This window comes from Pavona decussata, unplaced genomic scaffold (genome assembly GCF_977016875.1).
Source record: "Pavona decussata unplaced genomic scaffold, jaPavDecu1.1 SCAFFOLD_109, whole genome shotgun sequence".
Taxonomy (NCBI): domain Eukaryota; kingdom Metazoa; phylum Cnidaria; class Anthozoa; order Scleractinia; family Agariciidae; genus Pavona; species Pavona decussata.
The window spans coordinates 505,289-525,578 of record NW_028145523.1 but is presented as its reverse complement, the minus strand read 5'-3'; the positions used below and the strand labels follow the sequence as shown (position 1 = coordinate 525,578).

The following is a 20,290-nucleotide window of genomic DNA, read 5'->3' as shown; positions in this document are numbered from 1 at the left end:
TATCTATTAGCTGATCAAAATGTATTTGTTTTTTCAGTTTTTTGTCATGATATATTTGAATTTAGTTAGAAGAAACGAACTTCGCAATACAGAATAGTCACAATGAAGTAAATATTTAATTATTTTAATTATGTATAAGTGATTCTTTTAAAACAAAAAAACTAACAAAACTGAAGTTCATTCGAATAAAGCTGTTCCAAGCTTTCTTCAACTTTCCACAAGCTTATTAGTGTTAAAACAGCATACACACAGCTTTAAAATGATAACAATTAACCTTGTCGTCACAAGCACGCATTAAGGTTCTTTCCGAAACTACGTTTCATGATATTATTGTTAAATAACGGTAGTTATTGCACTCGTAGCCCAATAATTAACAGATTTTTAACGATATATTATTGTTAAACCAACCTATAAGATGTCTGCGGTTGCTGGCTAATTTAGCTATGATGCTTCTAAAGCCCATTATTCGTTTGGCATGCTTCCTTGGAAATTTTTCGTTTGAGATCTTTCCCAAGGGATTACTTCACTTAAAGACAGCTTGAGGAATTTCTTCATCCTTCTTCTAAACTGGAGATTTTAATTTGATTAAGACTTTCATATTGCAGTTCAGATTTCTCTCCACAGCAAATGTATCGGGCACTAAACGTCGCGATTTTGTGGGTTGTCTTAATTTCTGTTCAGCGAGTTCAAGGTAAAGTTCTGCATCTGTTATTGCCTATACTTACTTTTTATGCCGTCGAAACTTGTATTTTTGTGCATTATAAGTTACAGTATATTTACACTGATTAATTTTCGTTAGTTTGATAAAGCAAGATCGCGGTGACGCGTAACCAGATTTAGTAGTCACCCTTATTGCTTTATTTATAATTACTCTTACTTTGTACTGAGTTACAATCAGCACAATGAGCTATACGCTAATTTTTCTTCTCAGATAGGAAAGAGCAAATACAGCCGGTTGCATGTCTCATGGGACCTATTCAGGAATTCCAGTTCGCGGAAATTCTTACACAGTTCGTCTCAGAATTATATCAAGGTGTTGTAACCAGGAAGAAAGAAAAACGATTACGAGAAAGATAATAAGGAAAAACAAAGCAACTGTTTTAATTCAGTGTTATTACATGCTAAATATCTCCAAAATGAGAACTGATCCCTCAGTTGCAATTGTCAGCGATGTTCGCTCCCTGTAAACGCAATTATATCCGCTATTTCCCCTTCACCCTCGGAATGCATCACTTTTAAAATCTATTTTTAATGCTTACGACTTGTTTTTGTTTTTATATGTAATTGATGAATTCAAATGAAGCGTTTGCCAAAATAATTCCAGTGACGCGCCTGATTAAAACAGAACAAACCTTCAGACATAATTCAGCATATAAAGCTGTTACACGGCGTGATTCGATTAACCAATACCATTGCGTTATGATTGCGTAAAATCTCGTCAGAAAAAGCTATTTGCTTTTTTAAGGAGGGTTATTTTCATCATGACAATACTTAATGACACAAAATCATACATACTGTTGACGGCTTTTTGATCGCACTTGAAACAAAACATCGCACAAGGTTTGTGCCTTATAGCGCTCTTCAGTCAATGTGAAAACTGATGACTTTGGCCAGTTTCGGTGCCGCATCCCGCTCTTCGGTCTTGAAAAGGAAGCAACCTCAACATGACTTCGCCTTTGCCGGAATAACTGCATATAATAATATAATTGAGATTTTGAAAAGTTGTAATTTTCTGACTTAAATTTAAAAGTGTTGTTTTGGTCCTTGTTTTTTGTTTTTGTTGTTGATGTTTGTTGTTGTTGTGTAATGATCAGGAGAACTTTGCTTCCATTTTAAGCTCAAGCACCCAATGAAAGACCAATATTTGTGAAAAACCAATTTATTACTTCTTTCGAGGAGGAACAACCCATTGGTAAGCCATTCTTTTCGATTCTTTGTCAAACGTTTTTTGTTTGTTTTTTTTTTATTTTATTTTTTTTTTTTTTTTCAGCTAAAGTTAAATCACGGGTGAGGGTTGAAAAAGTTCCCACCCCTAGCCGTTCACTCCAATTTTAATGAATAGTTTAATGAATAGTTCACAAGAAAGGAAACGTCTCATAGCACTTTAAGCGCTTCAAACAATACTCTCAAACCCGCTATAGGGCACACGAGAGTAACAGAGTGTGCGCGAAGGTCTCCGCCCAAAGGAGGGGGGGGGCGTGAATTATTGAAACTACTATCTAAAATTTTTAAACTGTTCAGATTTTTTAATGGCAGATGTTTTACAACATATGTGTAAACACTTTGGTTGTCCTTGTCCTATTAAATTCAGTGCTCATGTGAAGCATCTATCGCAGTTTTGAGCAATGAAAAACAGTAGGCACATTCCCCCGGGAAAATGAAACGAGCGATGCTTGTATTCCACGAATCAAAGAGGGCGCGTTCGTATTCAAAACCAAATGTTAACGAGAACTTGAACGTCCGGTCGGTTCTTGTGAAAATTTGAACTGACGCAAGTAAATAAAAAGGGAGTGACCTATTTATAGTTAGTAAGCAAGTAAAAGAGTAAATTTATTTAAAGTCGATAACGTAGAGTGTGGGCACCCATTTTTCCGAGCCAGTGATTTATGTTACAAACGCTCGACCATTGTAAGTTATTGTAAGATAAAAAAACATACGACAATTGAATTAGGATGATAGAATTAGAAAAGTGGGAAAAATTGAAATTAAACTAAAGATCTTATTGTTAATAATTTCTAGCAATTAATAAAGGTATAAATAAAGGTTGTATGTATGTATGTAAAACGAAAGGCTTGAAGGCAGTGTTTACGCTGCCACCGATGGAATCTTGCATTAGAACTGACAACGTCGAGATAACTCAATGAATATGGCTTTTTGTCATTGAAACCTGTGTTTTTACCTTTTCTAGGTAGTAAAGTGATACAGGTCTCTGCAACTGACAATGAAAATGATGGCATTCTTTACGAAATTGGCTCCGATGCCGCAGGGAAGTTTAATATCGATAGATCTACGGGCTGGATAACATCCAATGCGGTATTCGATCGAGAGGTATTCCCGTATGATTAATAAGGACCTTAAAAACCCCGACGGCAACTCCAACGAAAACGTCACTTAACGTTAATGATTTGAACTTCAGTTTGTGATTGTTCCAATTCGTTCAACTCGAACAATGTAGTCGAACAACCATGGCACTGAATTTGTAGGAACAGCATTCAATTAAAAGTTTAAAAGGAAAATGAACAATTCAACGTCCTGTGCTCCCGTTTTCCACAAAACTTTGGATTTGGTCATTTCACGTCCAAGGCGAATTCGAAATTTACAGCCAAAATTCATGATGCACCGTGCAGAGCGATGTTTTTGCACATTAAATCTTGTTGTTTGGCAGATGACATTCTCGTTGACGTCGCTGTCGTAGATCTTAAAGTCCCTAAGTAAAAGAAGATAACTTTATACCGCTCTAAATGATTATATTGTACATAATATGACTCTAAATTAAATGGCACTTCGAAAAAATAGCATGCAAAATCAGAGGTAAAAAGCTGGCATGACAACAAGGCAGGACCGTATCCTGATCTGGGGAACGTAATCAACTACGGAGGCGACGCCAACACAACGTCGACTCTTAGAAATATAAGTGACCAAGATTAATCGTTTGTCTCACGATTGTTTAGTATACTCACGTTGTTGTTTTTGCAAGAGGACAGCAGAGCAATGCACTAAAATGTATTAAACCTAGTCTTGTGGCGTTCTCATTATCGTCGCCGTTGTCGTCGCTTTAATTCCGTATTGGCTAACTTTAAAGCAGGATCTACATAGGGCCGAAACAAGATCCTAACTCAGTCTTGGTGTGAATTAAATAAATGGACTTGAAAATGACTTGAAATTGATCTCCTTTATCACGAACATGTTCCCACTAACTTGAAGTATTTTTTTCGCAAACTACTAACGTCACATTCGAATTCCTTGGGCCAATAAAATGCTTATGCCCTAAATGCAAAATGATAAGGAACTAGGTTGGATCCTCCCAGTTTTCAAATATCTAACAAACCATATTTGATATCCAGTATATTCACTTCACAGACTGCACAAGATCAAAGCCTTACATTCACTGTGTATGCTTACGATAACGTCAACGGACCGAGTGCTAAGGTGGGTAGCGTCGTCTCACAACAAACTGAAATACAGCATTTTTAGATATCCAAGGAAACAGCAATTAATACCAAATCACCCACCGACTGCAAGTGAGCTTTGAAAACAAGATAAAGATTTAAGGGACGAAAATGCAAGATACGGCCCGTAGCTAGCACAACAGCCATTATCCACAATACACTACAATTGGGAAACCCATTAAAGAACCAACGTCAGTTGATAGAAAACGTTGAAGAGTTTTCCAAAGGAAAAACAAAAAAAACTGAAACAACCGACATAAAAATATCATCATTTTCGATTGATATTAAAAATGTACATGTAAATGGAATTTCGCAGTGTGCCGTCAAGCAGTCAGAAACGAGGAAACGAAAGGAAAAATAAAATGTGGGACGAAAATTTCCGAGTACTTATCTTCGACTTGTGTTGTTTCTTTTTCAGGTGTCAGCGTCAGTGTTAGTTACTATCGTGGATGTGAATGATAACGCTCCAGTTTTCAAGAAATCCTTTTATCAGGCAAATATTCGTGAGGTGAGGTATTGAAGTCCTTTAAGTTAAAATACAAGGCAGACGGGCGGGAGAGTCAAATGCTGATAAGTGCATGCGTCATTCTGGATGAAGCTTCTTTGAAGGCCTTCAATGTCATAGTCTGCACGGCAACTGATTTTGCATTTAAAGTAAACTGATTTGTCCTTTTCCCAAACTTTCTGCCCCTGGTTTCCTGAAAGCTTAACTTTTCTTCTAAAATGAGTCTTTTTCGGATTCACTCCTCTTAAGAGCGGTGCGTCCTAATACAACGGTAGTTTTGTGCAGTTAATGACTATGCGGGAAAAGCAGATCTTACTATGGGCTACTGACGGAAAATTGGGGGAGAGGGGAGGGAGGCGCTTTTATAACGACTTTGGTTCAATAAACTGTCAATGGTTGCAGGAGTCATGTTTGAAAATTATTTTCTCAGCAAGGAAACAAAAGTATTGATTGGGTTTTTGTTTGTTTGTTTGGTTTTGTTGTTGGAATGCAAAGTTGTGGACTATTTGAAAGATTTGTATGGGAAATATCCAACCGTATCTCTACCATTCCTGATGATAATATATGAGTCAAGGCATCTCCTCACCAAACGATAATGTCACTCTGCTCCATACACGTGACCTCGTGTTAACCAAGCGTAAAGTCAGTTACATTTACCTCCGTACACACATAAATGTTACATGTTTAAGATGAATTTCCATTTTCCACTGTGGCATACGTTTTACGTGAGTACGGAAGTAAATTTAACTGACTTTACTGTAGGTCTTTCATATATCCTTCTTATTTTACTGTTTACGTCAGCAAAATGCGTACGTAAAATTTGCGCGACAGTGGAACTCCACGTTCAGTTTGGCTATTGTTTATAAGCTTATTCGTAAGCTTATTCTGTTTATAAGCGTATTAGTCTACTCAAATTATTCGTCTAGTTTGATGAAGTCAGTGGTGGTCATTTGAGCAATGTTTACGCTGTACTTGTTTTGGTAAAATGACGGCAAGCTCGGATTAAAAGTAGGCAAGGTTTAAGGGGATAGTCTGGGTAAATTTTTATGAAATAGAATATGATTTCAGGAGAGATAATAAAGAAAAACGTTGAAAACTTCCAAAACTCATGGCGTTTGTGGCAAGAATGCGCCCTTTAGCTGACTGTTTGGTTTGAGCAGGGTTTGTAACAAAATGACTAATAATATCTAATAATGCTTTTATTTTCTAACAAGAAGAATGCAAATGAGCTCATAGGTCAAATGCGGCCCAGAAAGCTGTTGGGTCTTAAGGGTCTGACACCAAGCCAGCGGATAGTATTGTTAGCACGCTCTGATTGGATACTCAAGCTCTGAATAGTGTTTGTTATTCACCTCCACACCGGTGAATAATTATTATTAATGATAATAATGATAACAATAATCGTTATTAACTTCATGTAAACCCCTTTCTTTTAATAATTGTAGGACGTAAGTTCCAAAAGTGAAGTTATCACTGTTACAGCAACCGATGCAGATATAGGAGGGAACAGCTTGGTAACATATTCAATAGTAGACGGAAACGTGGTGAGTATTTATTCAGCATTCTATTCAATATTCACTAAATCCTAAGTAAAGACTGTTCCTATTCCACAGCAGAAATATTGCTGGTTAATACGCCAAATGTGTTATATAGGGAAGATATCTGTTTAGAAATATGCTTTTTAAGAATCTTCGTTCCAAAATCCAATAGGCCACTGGTTGTCAAATTAGCATAGAAAAAGTGAGGTCAGCGATTACTTTGCTATTACGTATTTTTCGGACTTGTTACTATAGTGAGAAGTTACGGTGTGATCTTATTAAAAATAGCATGCGTTCGACAAAATAATTGTCTTGTCAGATCAACTTTTAGGAAACTAACTCAAGTTTCACCAAACGTCTCTGTGGGTTGATCTCGTGAAAAACATCTTACAATTCTTACCCCAGTTGTTCAAAGAGAGGATAACTCTATCCAGCGAATAAATCGCTATCCAATGGATAAAATGTACTCTAAGCAATACATTGTATCTGCTGAATAAAGTTCAGATCTGCTCTTTGAACAACTAGGGCCTGATTGGATGGTAACTACTCGCGCAATAAACACGAGGGATAAAAGTCACGAAACACAAGCAACGAACTTGGGAACCTGACGAGCAAAAAGAGGGTTTTGGTGTTGAAAGCACGTAAATGTTACTGTGCGCCGCAATTATGATAGAGTGCAGAGTCAGGATTGGTGTAAGCTGCAACTTTTCTTGGTGAATAATGCAATTCCAAAGTATGCCATTATGACCAAGCTTTGGTCTTTCTTGTAAAATGAAATCAGCAAATATCTAGCAATATCTCTTGGTTGTTTTAAATCAAACAATTATTCCACTCGCGCTTGTTGGATAAAGGATGATAATAGCTTACTCAACGCTAGGCGCCCATTGCCTTTTTATCATCCCACATCCAACACGCTCTCGAGGGATAATCTATTTTTATTGGTATTATATAAATGCATTTTATCATGACATAATTGTCTTCTTTATTTCTCTAATCTTTTCAGGGAAACAAGTTCTACATCGGACTTTACTCTGGAACTGTAACAGTAATAAACAGTTTGGATTACGAGTCGAACAATAACTACACACTCACAATTATTGCCAAGGTGTGTGTATGGTGTGCACCATGGCCTTATTCAGGCAATATCCGGCGGCCTTTATTTCACACCAAATCAGCTAATTTTTCTGCACTATTTCAAATCTAAACTCCTAAAGTGTTTCTCAGCCTTTCTAGCAAACGTCTGTAGACGTACTTCACAAAAGCTAGCGAAACATTTTCTATCTTAACACTCAATTGGTAAAAATCGTACAATAACTCAAGCCAAACGCTCATGAAAATCAATTATGCGAGCAGACATGTAAGCAAGAGATCATTACTTAAGGGTGACACCCTATTCTTGCCCTCACGGAGATTAGTAGCAAATGTTCTTTTCATTTATTATCGAAGTCACCAGGTTTTATGCCCGCAAATGTGTAAAAATGTTCAATTTCAAACAAAATTTTAAAACTGGTGCTGACATTTAAACTGATGAACATAAATGACGTTCATACTTTTCTAACACTCGATTCGACTTTCATCTTTTAGGATAGTGCACCAAAAAACGGCCTTAACTCATCTGCAACACTGAATATTCTCATTGAAGATGCTGATGATTTGCCTGCGGAGTTTTCACCTTCTTCGTACTCGGCGGAAGTACAAGAAAATGCAGCTAAGGTCAGTTTTGTTTTCATTGTTCTCAGTCCTCACCGGGTGGGACTGAGGTGGGGAAGATGCCACTTTCTTACTCAACAATATAGTAGATTTCTTAAGTGTCTTTCATACTGGGAGGCCAAGACCCTCAGCGGTTATTCTTTTTTATTGTTAGGAACTCTTTTTCTTCGACATGTGAGGATGCCATGACAATCAAACTTGGTGGCCATGTCCACCTAAGTGTCAAGATTGTTTATATAAAATTCTTTGTTTTGTAAGTTTTAGCAATCCTTCATTGAATTCAGTTAATGTTGGCTCATTTGAGGTGATATTTTGTACGTCAGGGTTAATTTTAGCGTTAGAAATGAGAATCGTTGAACACACCAATAGTGTCATCTAATTGTACGACACAAGACCGCAAAGGCAGCCGGCCTGATGATATTAATATAGTTACATTTACAACTCCCCTTTAAAACTGTTTACCGTGTTAATTTAGTCCCAGAAAACGGTAGGAATGTGGTGCATGGCAGCTTTAGTTTAGTTAAGGATAAACAACACAGTGATTGATGTAAACGGAATTTAAAACTGATTTAGCAAGTATAGGGTGGCAGATAACTTCAGGAATATTCAACTGATCAAAAAGGCATTAACTACTTAGCTGCCGAAAGAGAGAGGAGCCGAAAAAGATTAGACTTTTCAGTCACTGTATCTGCCCTAAGCTGGAACTGCTTGTTAACCTTATTGGTTAGACTTTTATCCACTCTTTGTATCTGATGCTGATAACGAGTTATTACATAAATATCACTTTGTGATATACTGTAAATAGATTATTTAATGCGTTCGCTTTTACTGTATTTAAAAATATTTAAATTACTCTACACAGGGCGCCTACGTAACCACAGTGACCGCGCGTGACGGAGACAAAATGCTAAATGCTGATGTGGAATACCTTATTGATGCAGGTACTTATAACGTGATATGCATAAGCAATTCTATATCAAGATTATTATTACAATGGCGAAAAAAACAAAGCAAATCCCTTTGTGCATTTTTCTCACGCTCTCAGACGCCTTATTTGGCCTTCTTTATTTGTTATTTGGAGCGTATATAAATCCTAGAAACTCTCCTTAAGTAAATAGTAACTTGTAAAATGTCCTCGTGCATTGTTAAATTATTTAACTGCCTGAAACTTTTAAATAACAGTAAAGAAAACGCGAGAAGCGCTCGACGGTGATCCATCCTGACTTAGGTCGCTCTCTCAGATCGATACGTTTGATTGGTAGTCCAGCTTGAACCAAACATTCCTTAATTTCTAGTTCGTATGTATTCAACGTTGTTCACTGTCGAGGTTGTGTTCCTCTCAGATACCAATACTGGAAGTGCCTTTATGGTTCTGGGGAAGTCTGGTGTCATCACAGTTAACGGCTCCTTGGATAGAGAGACTAAGAGTTCGTACACTTTGAGAGTTGGGGTGAGTAGATTTCAGATTTAGAGAATTAGAAAATGGCGAGAATTAAAAACCTAAAAGAAACCACGTAGCTTAATAACACTTAGGTTCCCTCACAAATTACAGGATTGAATGTACCAATACACAATTATAAAATTGCAATAACGGAATAGGAATATGTACAACGATGACAAGAAATCCCCCATAAGAGGTTTTAGGAGTTACTGGAGTACGAGATGGCTCTTAAATTATCATGTGTCGGCGATAGTTCACAGAAATGGCTTCCCAAATTACTTAAAAAGAGAAATTTGGCAGCTATCCCGCTTATTCTTATTCTGGAATAAGATCAATCGAACGCAACCTTAATGATCAGACCTTCCTCCTCTTGTGTCGATGGTCATCAGTTAAACTCTCACCGAAAATTAGATTTTTTTGAAGTTCTGTGCTCGTGGAAGCTTGAATATGGCTCGTTTAATAGTGCACCGTTTCTTTCACAGGCTACCTCCACCACTCATAAAGCAGTTTTTACTACTGTCAGCATAACAGTGAAGGATATGAATGATAACCCGCCCACGTTTTTGGACACACCCTACACGGGAGCTGTGCTAGAAAACGCCTCGCTTGGGATGACGATCATGAGAGTCACAGCTGTGGACATAGATGAGGTAACTTCTCAAACAGTTGTTTAAGGGAAACCTCCACTCTTAAAATAAATTAATTTTAAATTGTTGGAAATACAATGTAGTTTCAAATTTCGTTGGAAAGCGTGGAAATATAATGGATTGAGTGGGACACAACGGGATTGGATTATCCCCTATTTTCACGGGCGCCGCCTTGTTGGATTCCATGACGTCATACGGTTGCTCAATTGTTTCACACAAAAGAACTTCTGCTTACTGAAAATAGCTGCAACCGTATGACGCCATGAAATCAAAATGGCGGCGCAAGGGAAATTTGAATCAAAAATTGACGATAATCATATCTAATTTTAAGCACACTTGAATGTCATTTCTACTTTTCAAACTAAATTTTTGAATTTAGACATTATTTGCAACAATTTAATATCAATGTTTTTGTCAGAGTGGAGGTTTCCTTCAAATTTCCCTTCCTTAGTACTGAAGCCAATATAAGAAATGTCGTCAAATTTTGTTAGGGGCACGAGGATCAAGAACACCTATCCTAGTCGCCACTTGCTCTTGCCTCCTTAAAGTCTGAATTTAGGTTGTGTCGATACGTGCGTACAGCGAGGTAAGAGCAACTTCGTCTTGGTAATGTACTGAGAGACGCGTAATTTGACATTAGATCATAATTAAATGACCACCACTTGTTTTCATGTCATATCTCGCTAATGACAGCGTTGGAAAACAAGTAACTAAACTACAAACCTGTCATCCAACAAACCGAACAACCAGTGAGCAAACCAGGGGTGTACTAACTAACCGTGAACTAACTAACTATTTAACTAACTTACTAATCTCACAAACGTAACAAACTAACTAACAAAGTAACCATCTCACTAAAGATAACTAACTTATTTAATAACTTTTACGTATGTTAATGTACGCAAATTTGGTAGGGGTTCATGTTCTCTTTCAACCTTGTATCGCAGGGCAACAACGCTGTGTTTTCATACAGCCTTGAACGAGCAGGCGGTAAGTTTACTGTCACGCCTGCGGGGTACATCTTGGTCAATGACAAGATCGACCGCGAAACCGCTGATGTGCACTCTTTTCAGGTCAGTGGTTAACTTTCAAATTTTGCTTTTTTACTGTGTGCTTGGTCAATTAGCTACAGAACCTTGTGCCTTGTTCAAGTATCATATAGTTTTAGTCAAGTGTTATATGAAAGCGCTTCGTCTTACATTCGAAGAGTTTGAACGTATAATGTACACACGGATAAAATGATGAACGGATACATTCGCGATAATCAGTCAGACAATTGAGCTTTAGCCGTTGTAATTAGAGCAGTAGAGGTGTCTTTTTAGGAGTAGAAAAATTAAAAGTCATTAGCCAAGCAAGGACTTGCACGAGTCCTGCTACAAGAGACAAGCTCCCTGTGGTAATTTCACCAGGGAACTTGTTCCCGCGGCTAGTCACAAGACTGTTCCGACGCAAGTTCCTTGAACGCATCCACAAGAGGACTCCGGCTGTAAAGGGACAGTCTGCTCCACTCTGCGATTGGTTAATTATTCATTTGGTCGCGGAAAATTGTTTCACATGAAGGTCTGGAAACAAGTTTAGGAGAGGGTACCAAGCTGGGTGGTCTGCACTGCACTGTGGGAAGGTGTTGTGAAAGTTGTTCGAATTTACTGTTAGCTCGTGGTGAACAACGTCATTTTTATTGGAATGACACACGACAGCGCGATAGAATCCCCCTCGATAAAATATATTTTCAGTCAAGGGAGCAAGTCAAAGGAATTTATTCTAAGAGAGATTTTCATAGAATTCGGTAATTCACAAAGAAGAGCTTGTCCCCGGAATAAGCTCGTGAGGCAAATTTGTTTGTGTGTGCTCTCCGTAAACGATCTCAGCTTTGTTGAGTAGCCCTCCTTACTGAGGGCGCCAAGTGTGAGAATTGCCTGTATATACTCTTTTTACTATGTCAGAAAGTTTCAACTCATTTTGCAGTCCACCTCGTTTAGGCGAGGTGCATAGGTACGGTAAAGAGATGTTTAGATCATCCAAGATGAGCTGAGCTTTTTAACCTTCAATATCAAAATCCATATTCTCCTTACCGATCTCTATATATTTCTTATGTTTCTAGTTGGAAGAATTTGATTAAAATAAAGAGAAGTAGAATTATTGTAAGGAGAAATAAGATAATGGTCACTACTGAGGCTTAAAGGTTTACATGTTCAGGATATTTTCCCGTAAGTAAGATCACGAAGACATTTAACAACAGCAACAAGTAGTCTTATTCAAATGACTTCAAATACATTGAGGTACGTAAGTGACGATTGATAATGAATTTTCACGCAAATCAAACCGAGATGAATTAAACTTGATCAACTGCATATCTAGATCACCTGATTTTCTTATTTGCCCTGTATTTAACTTACAAAGGTGGTTGCCAAGGAGACTTTGACGTCCGAGCAGCGCCAGGCCGTCGCGTCTGTCACGATCAATGTCACGGACCTGAATGACAACAATCCGAAGTTTTCTCAAGCAGTGTACACAAAGACTGTGTTGGAGAACAGACCAGCTCATACGTTTGTAGTGAAGGTAAGAACAATAACTCTTAAATAACTCTTAAGGGAGGCAGCGTGGTCGAGTGGTTAGGGCGCCGGACTTGAAATCCGGAGGTCGCGGGTTCAAGTCCCGTTCTGACCACTACCTGGAGTTGTTTCTCGGTGGCCCCGGGTTCAACTCCTCGGCCTCGTTTGTAAATAGCCAGATGGTCCGCCTCCTGCCAGCTGGAATTCTTAACCATGTTATGTTGTATTTGAAATATTTGTTTCTTCCTGTTTGTTTCATTGTCCCTGAAAAACCCCTTTCGGGGAGAGGATAATTAAGTATTTATTTATTTATTTATTTATTTAATTTTTTTAAACTCAGTAATATTTCATGAGAGAAAACAAAGAAAAACGCTACCGTGAAGGAGGTTGATTTAATGATTATATCAACCATTCGAAAGAGTGTTTCATCCAATTTCCAAACACCTCGAAGTTGTTAAATAATAATAATAATAATAATAATAATAATAATAATAATAATAATAATAATAATAATAATAATAACTTTATTAATGTGTCAGTCATTCTAGCTTGCTGCAAAAATGCAGTTTGCTAATTGGGGATACTTACCTAACCCATTAGTATGGAGATCTAAATCCTAAAATCATATTAAAATAGTATAAGATGCTATACAAAAAAGAAAACCGGCTGCTCCTCGTTCTTCAACCCATCTCTCGGGGCTGGGAAATCGGATGAAACATTCTTCGTCGTATTTGATATATTACACCAACATCGCTTCCTGAAACAACTGAAGTCTGGACGTAAAGAGGGTTTGTTCTAGCCAGACCTTCCTACCTCGTCAATCAATCACTCCAACGTGACCTACTGAGCAATATGTTGCGTCTTTCCTTTGAACATTAGCAAGGTTATTTGCTTTATCTATCGAAGAAAGTTCACTAGACCCTTCTTGGTTCAAGTGACATAGTGTATTTAATGAAGCTAGATTCTCGTTGTATACTTGCGAAAATCGGTTTTGGGCAGACGGAAACGCTAACCTTACCTTACAAAGAATGGATTTGTGGGGACGTGGAAAGAATTTTTTTTATGAAATTCTTTGCAGGTTTCTGCCACCGACCCTGACCTTGGACCCAGCGGCGTGGTCCGTTACAGCTTAGTTCCAGACTCTAACGGCCATTACAGGTCCTTTACGATTGATGCTGTCAATGGCACCATCCATACCAATGCAACCTTTGACCGCGAAAAGCTGGGCCTGTATACTATAACTGTTCGAGCCACAGACCAACCAACCAGTGGACAAGAAAGGTAATTATTACGCACAGGACACCCACATACTGAATTGCCGATAAAAAAAATGTCTATGCTTGACGCTTTGAATACAGAGGACCACAAAACGAACGAAATACTGTTAAAAGTAATGTCTCTCTTCTGAATTTCTCTTGGGAAGATGAAGCATGCACTAGAACTACCTCGAAGTCTGGAGAAAAACTGGAGACGTCTGGAGAAGTCTGGAGAAAAACGGCACTCATTAAAAAATTGGAAGTCGTGCTGTTCACGTTCTAAAAACTTATAATATTTATTTATTTATTTATTTATCTATTTACTTATTTATTTATCTATTTACTTATATATTTATTTATTTATTTATTTATTTATTTATTTATTTATTTATTTACTTCTTTACTCTCAGATTTGGGGAGTGTAAAGTTCAAGTCACTGTTGGAGATCAGAATGACAACAGTCCGAAGTTCACCAACTTACCAAACGACACAAGAGTGTCGGAGGGAGCGGCCACCAACACCGCCTTTTTTACTGTCAGAGTACGTAAGCATAGGAATAAAAATGTTAAATAGTTGGAAGCTGATTTTAGGGAAGGCTAAGACTGTCTTATAGAATTTGTAAACAACACGGGGATGGTACGTGTGTCTCAGTGCTGATAAGTGTTATAGAATTTGCCACAGCTAAATCTTCCACCTAAATGGAAAGTGGGAGTTCCCAGAAGGGGCATCTAAAAGTGATGCGTACAATGCTTTTCCAGAGAGCCGTGTTAGAATTGTAAAACAACCCCGCCAACTAACCAAGAAATTGCCGCACAGCACTGATTATACAACTGAGAAATTAGATAATTTATTCGCAGTGCAAGCACAGCATTGCCCTGCTAAGGAGGTGCTGTGGAGGTGAAAAAAAAATTATCCGCCATCTTAGATCATAACGAAATTGTTTCATGCTAAACACGTCGAACATCAGGGAAATAAATAGTTTTCCCACTTTTTGTTGACTGTGAGGCTACTTATCCTTCAAGCTCACTTAACTCTCCTAGAATTGTTGTAACGGATGAACGAACTCTTGAAAAAAGTCGAGCCAAAAAACGTACGGGGGAATGGCATCCACAGAGGGTTAACCTGAACAGTATGCTAAGACTTGAAAAGAGTTTTTATGCGAAATAGAGAGAACTTCCAGATCGTTGCTGTTCGACTGAAACAGAGCATCTGTTGTATTGGAAACGCCCATTTGGGAAACCTGCGCCTTCAGCCTCATTGGTGTGATGCATGAATTTAAATGACACTGCCTTAGCGCTGTTTTTTTTTTTTTTTGTGATTGTTAGGCTGTTGATGCCGACAGCGGTGTGAACGCTGCTCTGAGCTACAGTCTATCCTCAGGAAACAGTAATGATGCATTCTCTATAGATACGAACAGGTACAATGGAAAGAAATAAATAAAACTTTAATAATGTACTGATACACGTGTTAAACGGAGTGAGCAGCGACGACGACGGCAATGAGAACTTCAGAAACGTAAACGCACGACGGCGAATTTTTCATTTTCTTTCTTAAGTTGTACGCCACTCCTATCAATTTGGTTCCTGGATAGTTCGGCATTTTTGTAAAAGTTGAGCGACTTGAAATGATGGCGAAGTAGCACAAATGAAATAAAGATATATTTTCAGGTGACGTTTTCATTGCCGTTGCCGTCGTCGTTGCTTAAGCTCCCTGATGATATGAAATAACCAAATTCAAAGTTTTAAGGAGAACATCGGCACAATATGGTGAATTTTTCTTTCTCTCTTTGAACTTGAACACCATTGCTACTAATCCATGTTGCAGGATAATTCGCTCACATTATGCAAGTTGAACGAGTTGGAATAATCACAACGTAGATCAGGTTATATGAATAGCCGATTTTATTCTAAGTGACGTTTCCGTTGACGTTGCCGTCGTGCTTTCGCAAGGTCCCTTATAACTTAAGGGCGGGCTCAGATTTTTGCCATACCAATTGTTAAGTCAAAAAGCATAGCTACAGCGGATTTTCATATTCAAGGTTAAATATGAAAGTTCATGAACTGCTGTTCAGGATGTAATATTTTATAATATATTTAACATATCTCCAATTTACTTTGTCATAAGTGGTGTTCTCTCAACCGCAAGAAAGCTGGACCGGGAAACTAGTGCCCAGTTTTCTCTTCAAATCACGGCCACAGACGGTGGAGGAAAGGTTAGTAATGAGTGATTGAGGCTGCATCATAAAAGTATGACCATCATCGCCACCAATTAGCAGCTAACAGAGGAAATACATGATCATGAAGAAATGTGTCTCCAATACTTGTCCCTGCCACATGTTCAATCCTCTAGTCGACTCAACCCACCTTTAGTATCTAGACCGTGTCTCATCCGTTCATATTCGTTTGAATGGAAGGAATAGTTCGTGATCATTCCTTTCTTGTTTTCAACCTTTCTTGGTCTCCTTTGGAATTACCTTTCATGTGTAGCCTATGGACCAAACTCTCAAGATCGGACTTCGTTTGCGCTCAAATCGTGCGCTTGTTCGCATGATAAGGATGGAAGGGAGATACAAAAACTACTAATTGAAGAACAACGCCTTTACTGGGACTTTTAAATTTTGTGCTCAACCTTTTGATTTTAAATAGCAGGGCCCTGAGACACAATGGCACTGTTCCTGCATCAAGTCTCCTCCTCTGTACCTCAGATTTCCGTAAAAAGTCCTGTCCCCTTGTTCAAAACCAAGGGAGCTTTTCCCTGGCACAATTCCTCAGCACTAGTCCCTCTGTGCATTTATCATTATTATATTAGCTCCTTGTTCCCCCTGGTGAGTAGGGCTGGAAACGAGTTCTCCCAACGCTTCCGGTTTCGGTAATCACATTTGTTTTACAGTATGAAGGGATTGGACTTATTCCCAACCCACAATCTTGAGGGAAAGGGTTTCAGTGTAGGGGAATCCCTTCCGTGCATGCCGACCTTGGAAAAGGAATCTACCATGTTTTTTTTCGAGTAGAATGTGGGATAAATATTTAGTTTACCGACCTGATACGGATATCGGATGAAGAGTCAAGAGCCATAATTTTACCAATACGAATTTTGATTTTGCTTGTATCTTATTATCGATAGGCGACAACAGGAAGTCTACTCGTACGTATTACTGATATCAACGACAACACACCCGTATTTACTGAGCCCACGGGTTATAACTTCGCCGTGAACGAAGGAAAAGCCGGTCTGACTGTTGGAGTGGTCACGGTGAGTCACCGTTCTGTTTCTAGTTTAACCTTATTGAGAACACTACAGAAAGGATCAGAATAGTGGGATGATAGATTCATTTTAGAAGGATTCAATATTTAGGCAATCAGATGCATGATGAATTAACTGAAACCGTAATAGCGATCATCCAAGTGGTTTCTGTGTTCATCTTGTGATTCAATCTCCTCTTCCATTGGTCGTGGCACAGTTAAAATACATCACCGCAAGAGGCTCACTTGGTTAAAGGCACCCAAAGTGTTAGGCCCGGTTCAGACGCCATACTTCACATAAGTTGAATCGAATTCAATGAATTAAGTTCATGTGAAGTACAGCGACTGAATCAATTCAGAACGGCTGATCTAATTCGGATCGGCTCAGCTGTTTTTCCCGCCCGGCCCAGCCGAGTATAACGGCCGTGGACAGGCTTTGATTTAGACGCCGTACTTCACAAGAGACGAATCAAATTCATAAAATGATCCAAATCCTAAAGTTTCTTTAGTAATGTATACCTCTGTGAAATAAGTTTGGCGTCTGAATCAATTCAGCCGAGATTATTTAATTTAGGTCGATCTGAATTCGAATTCGATTCGCCTCATATGAAGTACGGCGTCTGAACCGGGCCTTAGAGTTTTCGGATTCACACATGCGTAGTCATTTCTGTTGTAGTGAAGTGAATTATTCCCTCTTTACCGTCGCTGGTTTTCGCCAACAGGAAAGTGCGTAACAACAAGTATTTCAAGCCCTTCAGCACTACTTTTTTTCCTTGTCAAGTACGCTTTACGTTATAACCTCATATCATTTTGACAGGCAGTTGATGAGGACGATGGTACAAATGCAGAGATCACTTACAGCCTCAAGTCAGTAGAATACTACATGAAGTAAGTGATAGTCATGTTGGTTGACTGATATCGTAACGACTGGGACACAGTGCCTTACTATACTACTAACGTATCTCCGTGAGGTAAATAAGGTGACCTAACTGGGCTCAAGATTGCGCTGGTCAAAAACAGTGGAATATCCCAACTGATAGCCATGAATGTAATCTTTCATTTTATCGACAGGTTTACCATCGATGCTTCATCTGGTGAAATAAAGACAGCTGTCGCACTGGACCGTGAAACCGCTGACCAACACAACATCCGAGTTCTTTCTAGAGATAAGGGATCGCCAATTCACGAGGCTGAGGTTCAAGTTGTGGTAAACGTCTCTGACATCAATGATCACAGGCCCGCATTCCACCAGCGGCATTACTTTGTTGAGGTGAAGGAAAAGCAGCCTGCGCACGTCATCTTAAATCTAACGGTACGAAGAATCAAATGTTTCTGCTTGTAAACGTATGGAGCGATCAATTGTAGCGACAAAAAGGAGACCAAACGATTCCTTTGGTCAACAGTCGTATGACGCAATTAAATAAAGAGGTTGATGTTCAATTCAATCGTGCAGCAGTGAGCCTCCCAAGCCCCAACCCCCCCCCCCCCCCCCCAATCCTACCTCCTGAAAACATACTCCCATTTTCTCTGATGTGTATTAATGGTTACCAACCAAGTGTCATTGCTCTTTCGTCGTCTGTCTAACCATCGTGTAACATAGGTGTGAATCGCGACGTATTGACCGCTAAATTGCTGGTCACCGGTTATCAGGCGATGGTGTTGACTGGCTCTGTAACAATACTGATAAGTAGCACGTTGGCGCATTTCGATCCTCGCTTTGGAAGATAAGCACTTGGAGGATTTCCATTTCGAATTAACAACTCCCTTTTTTTCTTTCAGGCCACCGATGCAGACATTGGCGTTAATGCCGCGTTTTTCTATTCCATCCTATCTGGAAATTCTGACAACAGTTTCACTATAGACACCGTCAGTGGTTCTCTATCTACTACAGCGCCGTTGGATCGAGAGAAAAAAGCCTCTTACATACTATTGGTCCGTGTATCTGATCTCCATGGGGTAATGTTTGACGACAGCAGTGTGGTTGAGGTGATTGTTGAGGTGAGCCGTTCTCCTCGCATCGACATGTTTCATTTGCGTTTTTATTGTTTATTTACTTCATAGTATTCAACAATTATTTATCGAGGTTAAAGGAGATAGTAGCGGATGTTTACTGATCCGCAAAGGGGAAAATACTGTTTGAATCTCTGGAGCTCTTGAGGCTAGTGGCGCTTGAAAAAATGAATTCATTTTAGAGTTTTTTGCTAAAATCATTCAAAAGGAAAGAATTCATCCGTTAATGTAAAAACACCTTTTATGGATGGATGAAAACAAAGGAGGACAACAAAGCGGCACATGCCATTATTGGGGAAAACATCTACTCAGTATACTATTACTATTACTAATTACTAGGAAATTGAGGGTAACCACACATTTTTGAGGGATTAAGCATTATTCTGAAAAGCTAAAAAAATAATACATTTTAACAATGTAGACATATTCTTGGTTTCTAGATTAAAGCCTTTTTATCTCTGAAAAACGCGTGGTATTCCCAATCAATGTTCGTTTGGGATTCCAATATGTATATAACCCCACAATTATCGTTATGATCCACACAACAAATACTTGTTTAGTACTTCTGGGTTAGTACGCACCCTCCTTATAATAAGAAACTCAAGGTTCTTGGACCACCTCAAGATGCGCAGTATATATGTGTAGTAACAAAAGAAGGCACTGTCCTGAACAGTGACCGTTAACAGGATAGAAATACATCAAAAACAAACACAAAATGTCATTTTGAAAATGCAAGGGTAAATTCAACCTTGTTCTACAGTAAATCTGTAGGTCATTACTCATTTTTTGGATCACTTGTGCAGTCTCGTGTTCTGCAGTCTGAATAATGTTTAGATTGTTATAAAAGATGTCGCTTCCCTACACCTTGATTATCAGAGGCCAACGCATTGTTAATACTGTTATAATTATGTTACGTACATGTAGCTTATCAGAAAGTTTTGTGAAGAACGGTCATAAAGAGTGAAATTCCACGAATTCCACTAAACATAAACCAAGAAATATTGCTGTGGTAGGCCGAAGCCGCCGCTGCCACGAACACAAAAACAAAATGCCACAGCTTGAGTGCACTTCCAAAGTTTAATGAAGAAGAGAAAGGCGAAATACGAAGATAACGTATAATCCAAAACAAGTGTGCTAGTGAGTGATTCGACTGAAATAAAATAAAACGGGAATTATAAATTACAAACTGAAAAAAGCAACAAGAACTACGCGAAATAAAC

General features: G+C 38.6%; 2 protein-coding genes across 2 annotated transcripts in view; one reads left to right on the top strand and one right to left on the bottom strand.

Annotated features, from left to right (window-relative positions):
* Nucleotides 1-20,290, bottom strand: part of LOC146470904 (serine/threonine-protein kinase 31-like) — a 101,161-nt gene that overhangs the window by 72,696 nt on the left and 8,175 nt on the right. The window lies entirely within an intron of this gene.
* Nucleotides 608-19,753, top strand: LOC146470905 (cadherin EGF LAG seven-pass G-type receptor 2-like). Its single transcript, XM_085121474.1, has 22 exons — nucleotides 608-691; nucleotides 1,838-1,912; nucleotides 2,909-3,048; nucleotides 4,081-4,149; nucleotides 4,588-4,677; nucleotides 6,120-6,218; nucleotides 7,216-7,317; nucleotides 7,797-7,925; nucleotides 8,785-8,863; nucleotides 9,266-9,372; nucleotides 9,846-10,013; nucleotides 10,958-11,083; nucleotides 12,411-12,569; nucleotides 13,641-13,843; nucleotides 14,229-14,358; nucleotides 15,144-15,235; nucleotides 15,943-16,030; nucleotides 16,942-17,070; nucleotides 17,878-17,948; nucleotides 18,132-18,372; nucleotides 18,840-19,058; nucleotides 19,631-19,753. The coding sequence occupies exons 1-22, from the start codon at nucleotides 628-630 to the stop codon at nucleotides 19,751-19,753; spliced, it is 2,703 nt and encodes a 900-aa protein (XP_084977600.1). The 5' UTR covers nucleotides 608-627.

What these genes read in the sequence shown, in the direction of transcription:
- LOC146470905 (XM_085121474.1), top strand. Translation starts at nt 628, where the DNA reads ATGTATCGGGCACTAAACGTCGCGATTTTGTGGGTTGTCTTAATTTCT. An exon ending in CAATAGTAGACGGAAACGTG is followed by an intron (nt 6,219 to 7,215) that starts GTGAGTATTTAT and finishes TAATCTTTTCAG; the next exon opens with GGAAACAAGTTCTACATCGG. An exon ending in GGAATACCTTATTGATGCAG is followed by an intron (nt 8,864 to 9,265) that starts GTACTTATAACG and finishes TGTTCCTCTCAG; the next exon opens with ATACCAATACTGGAAGTGCC.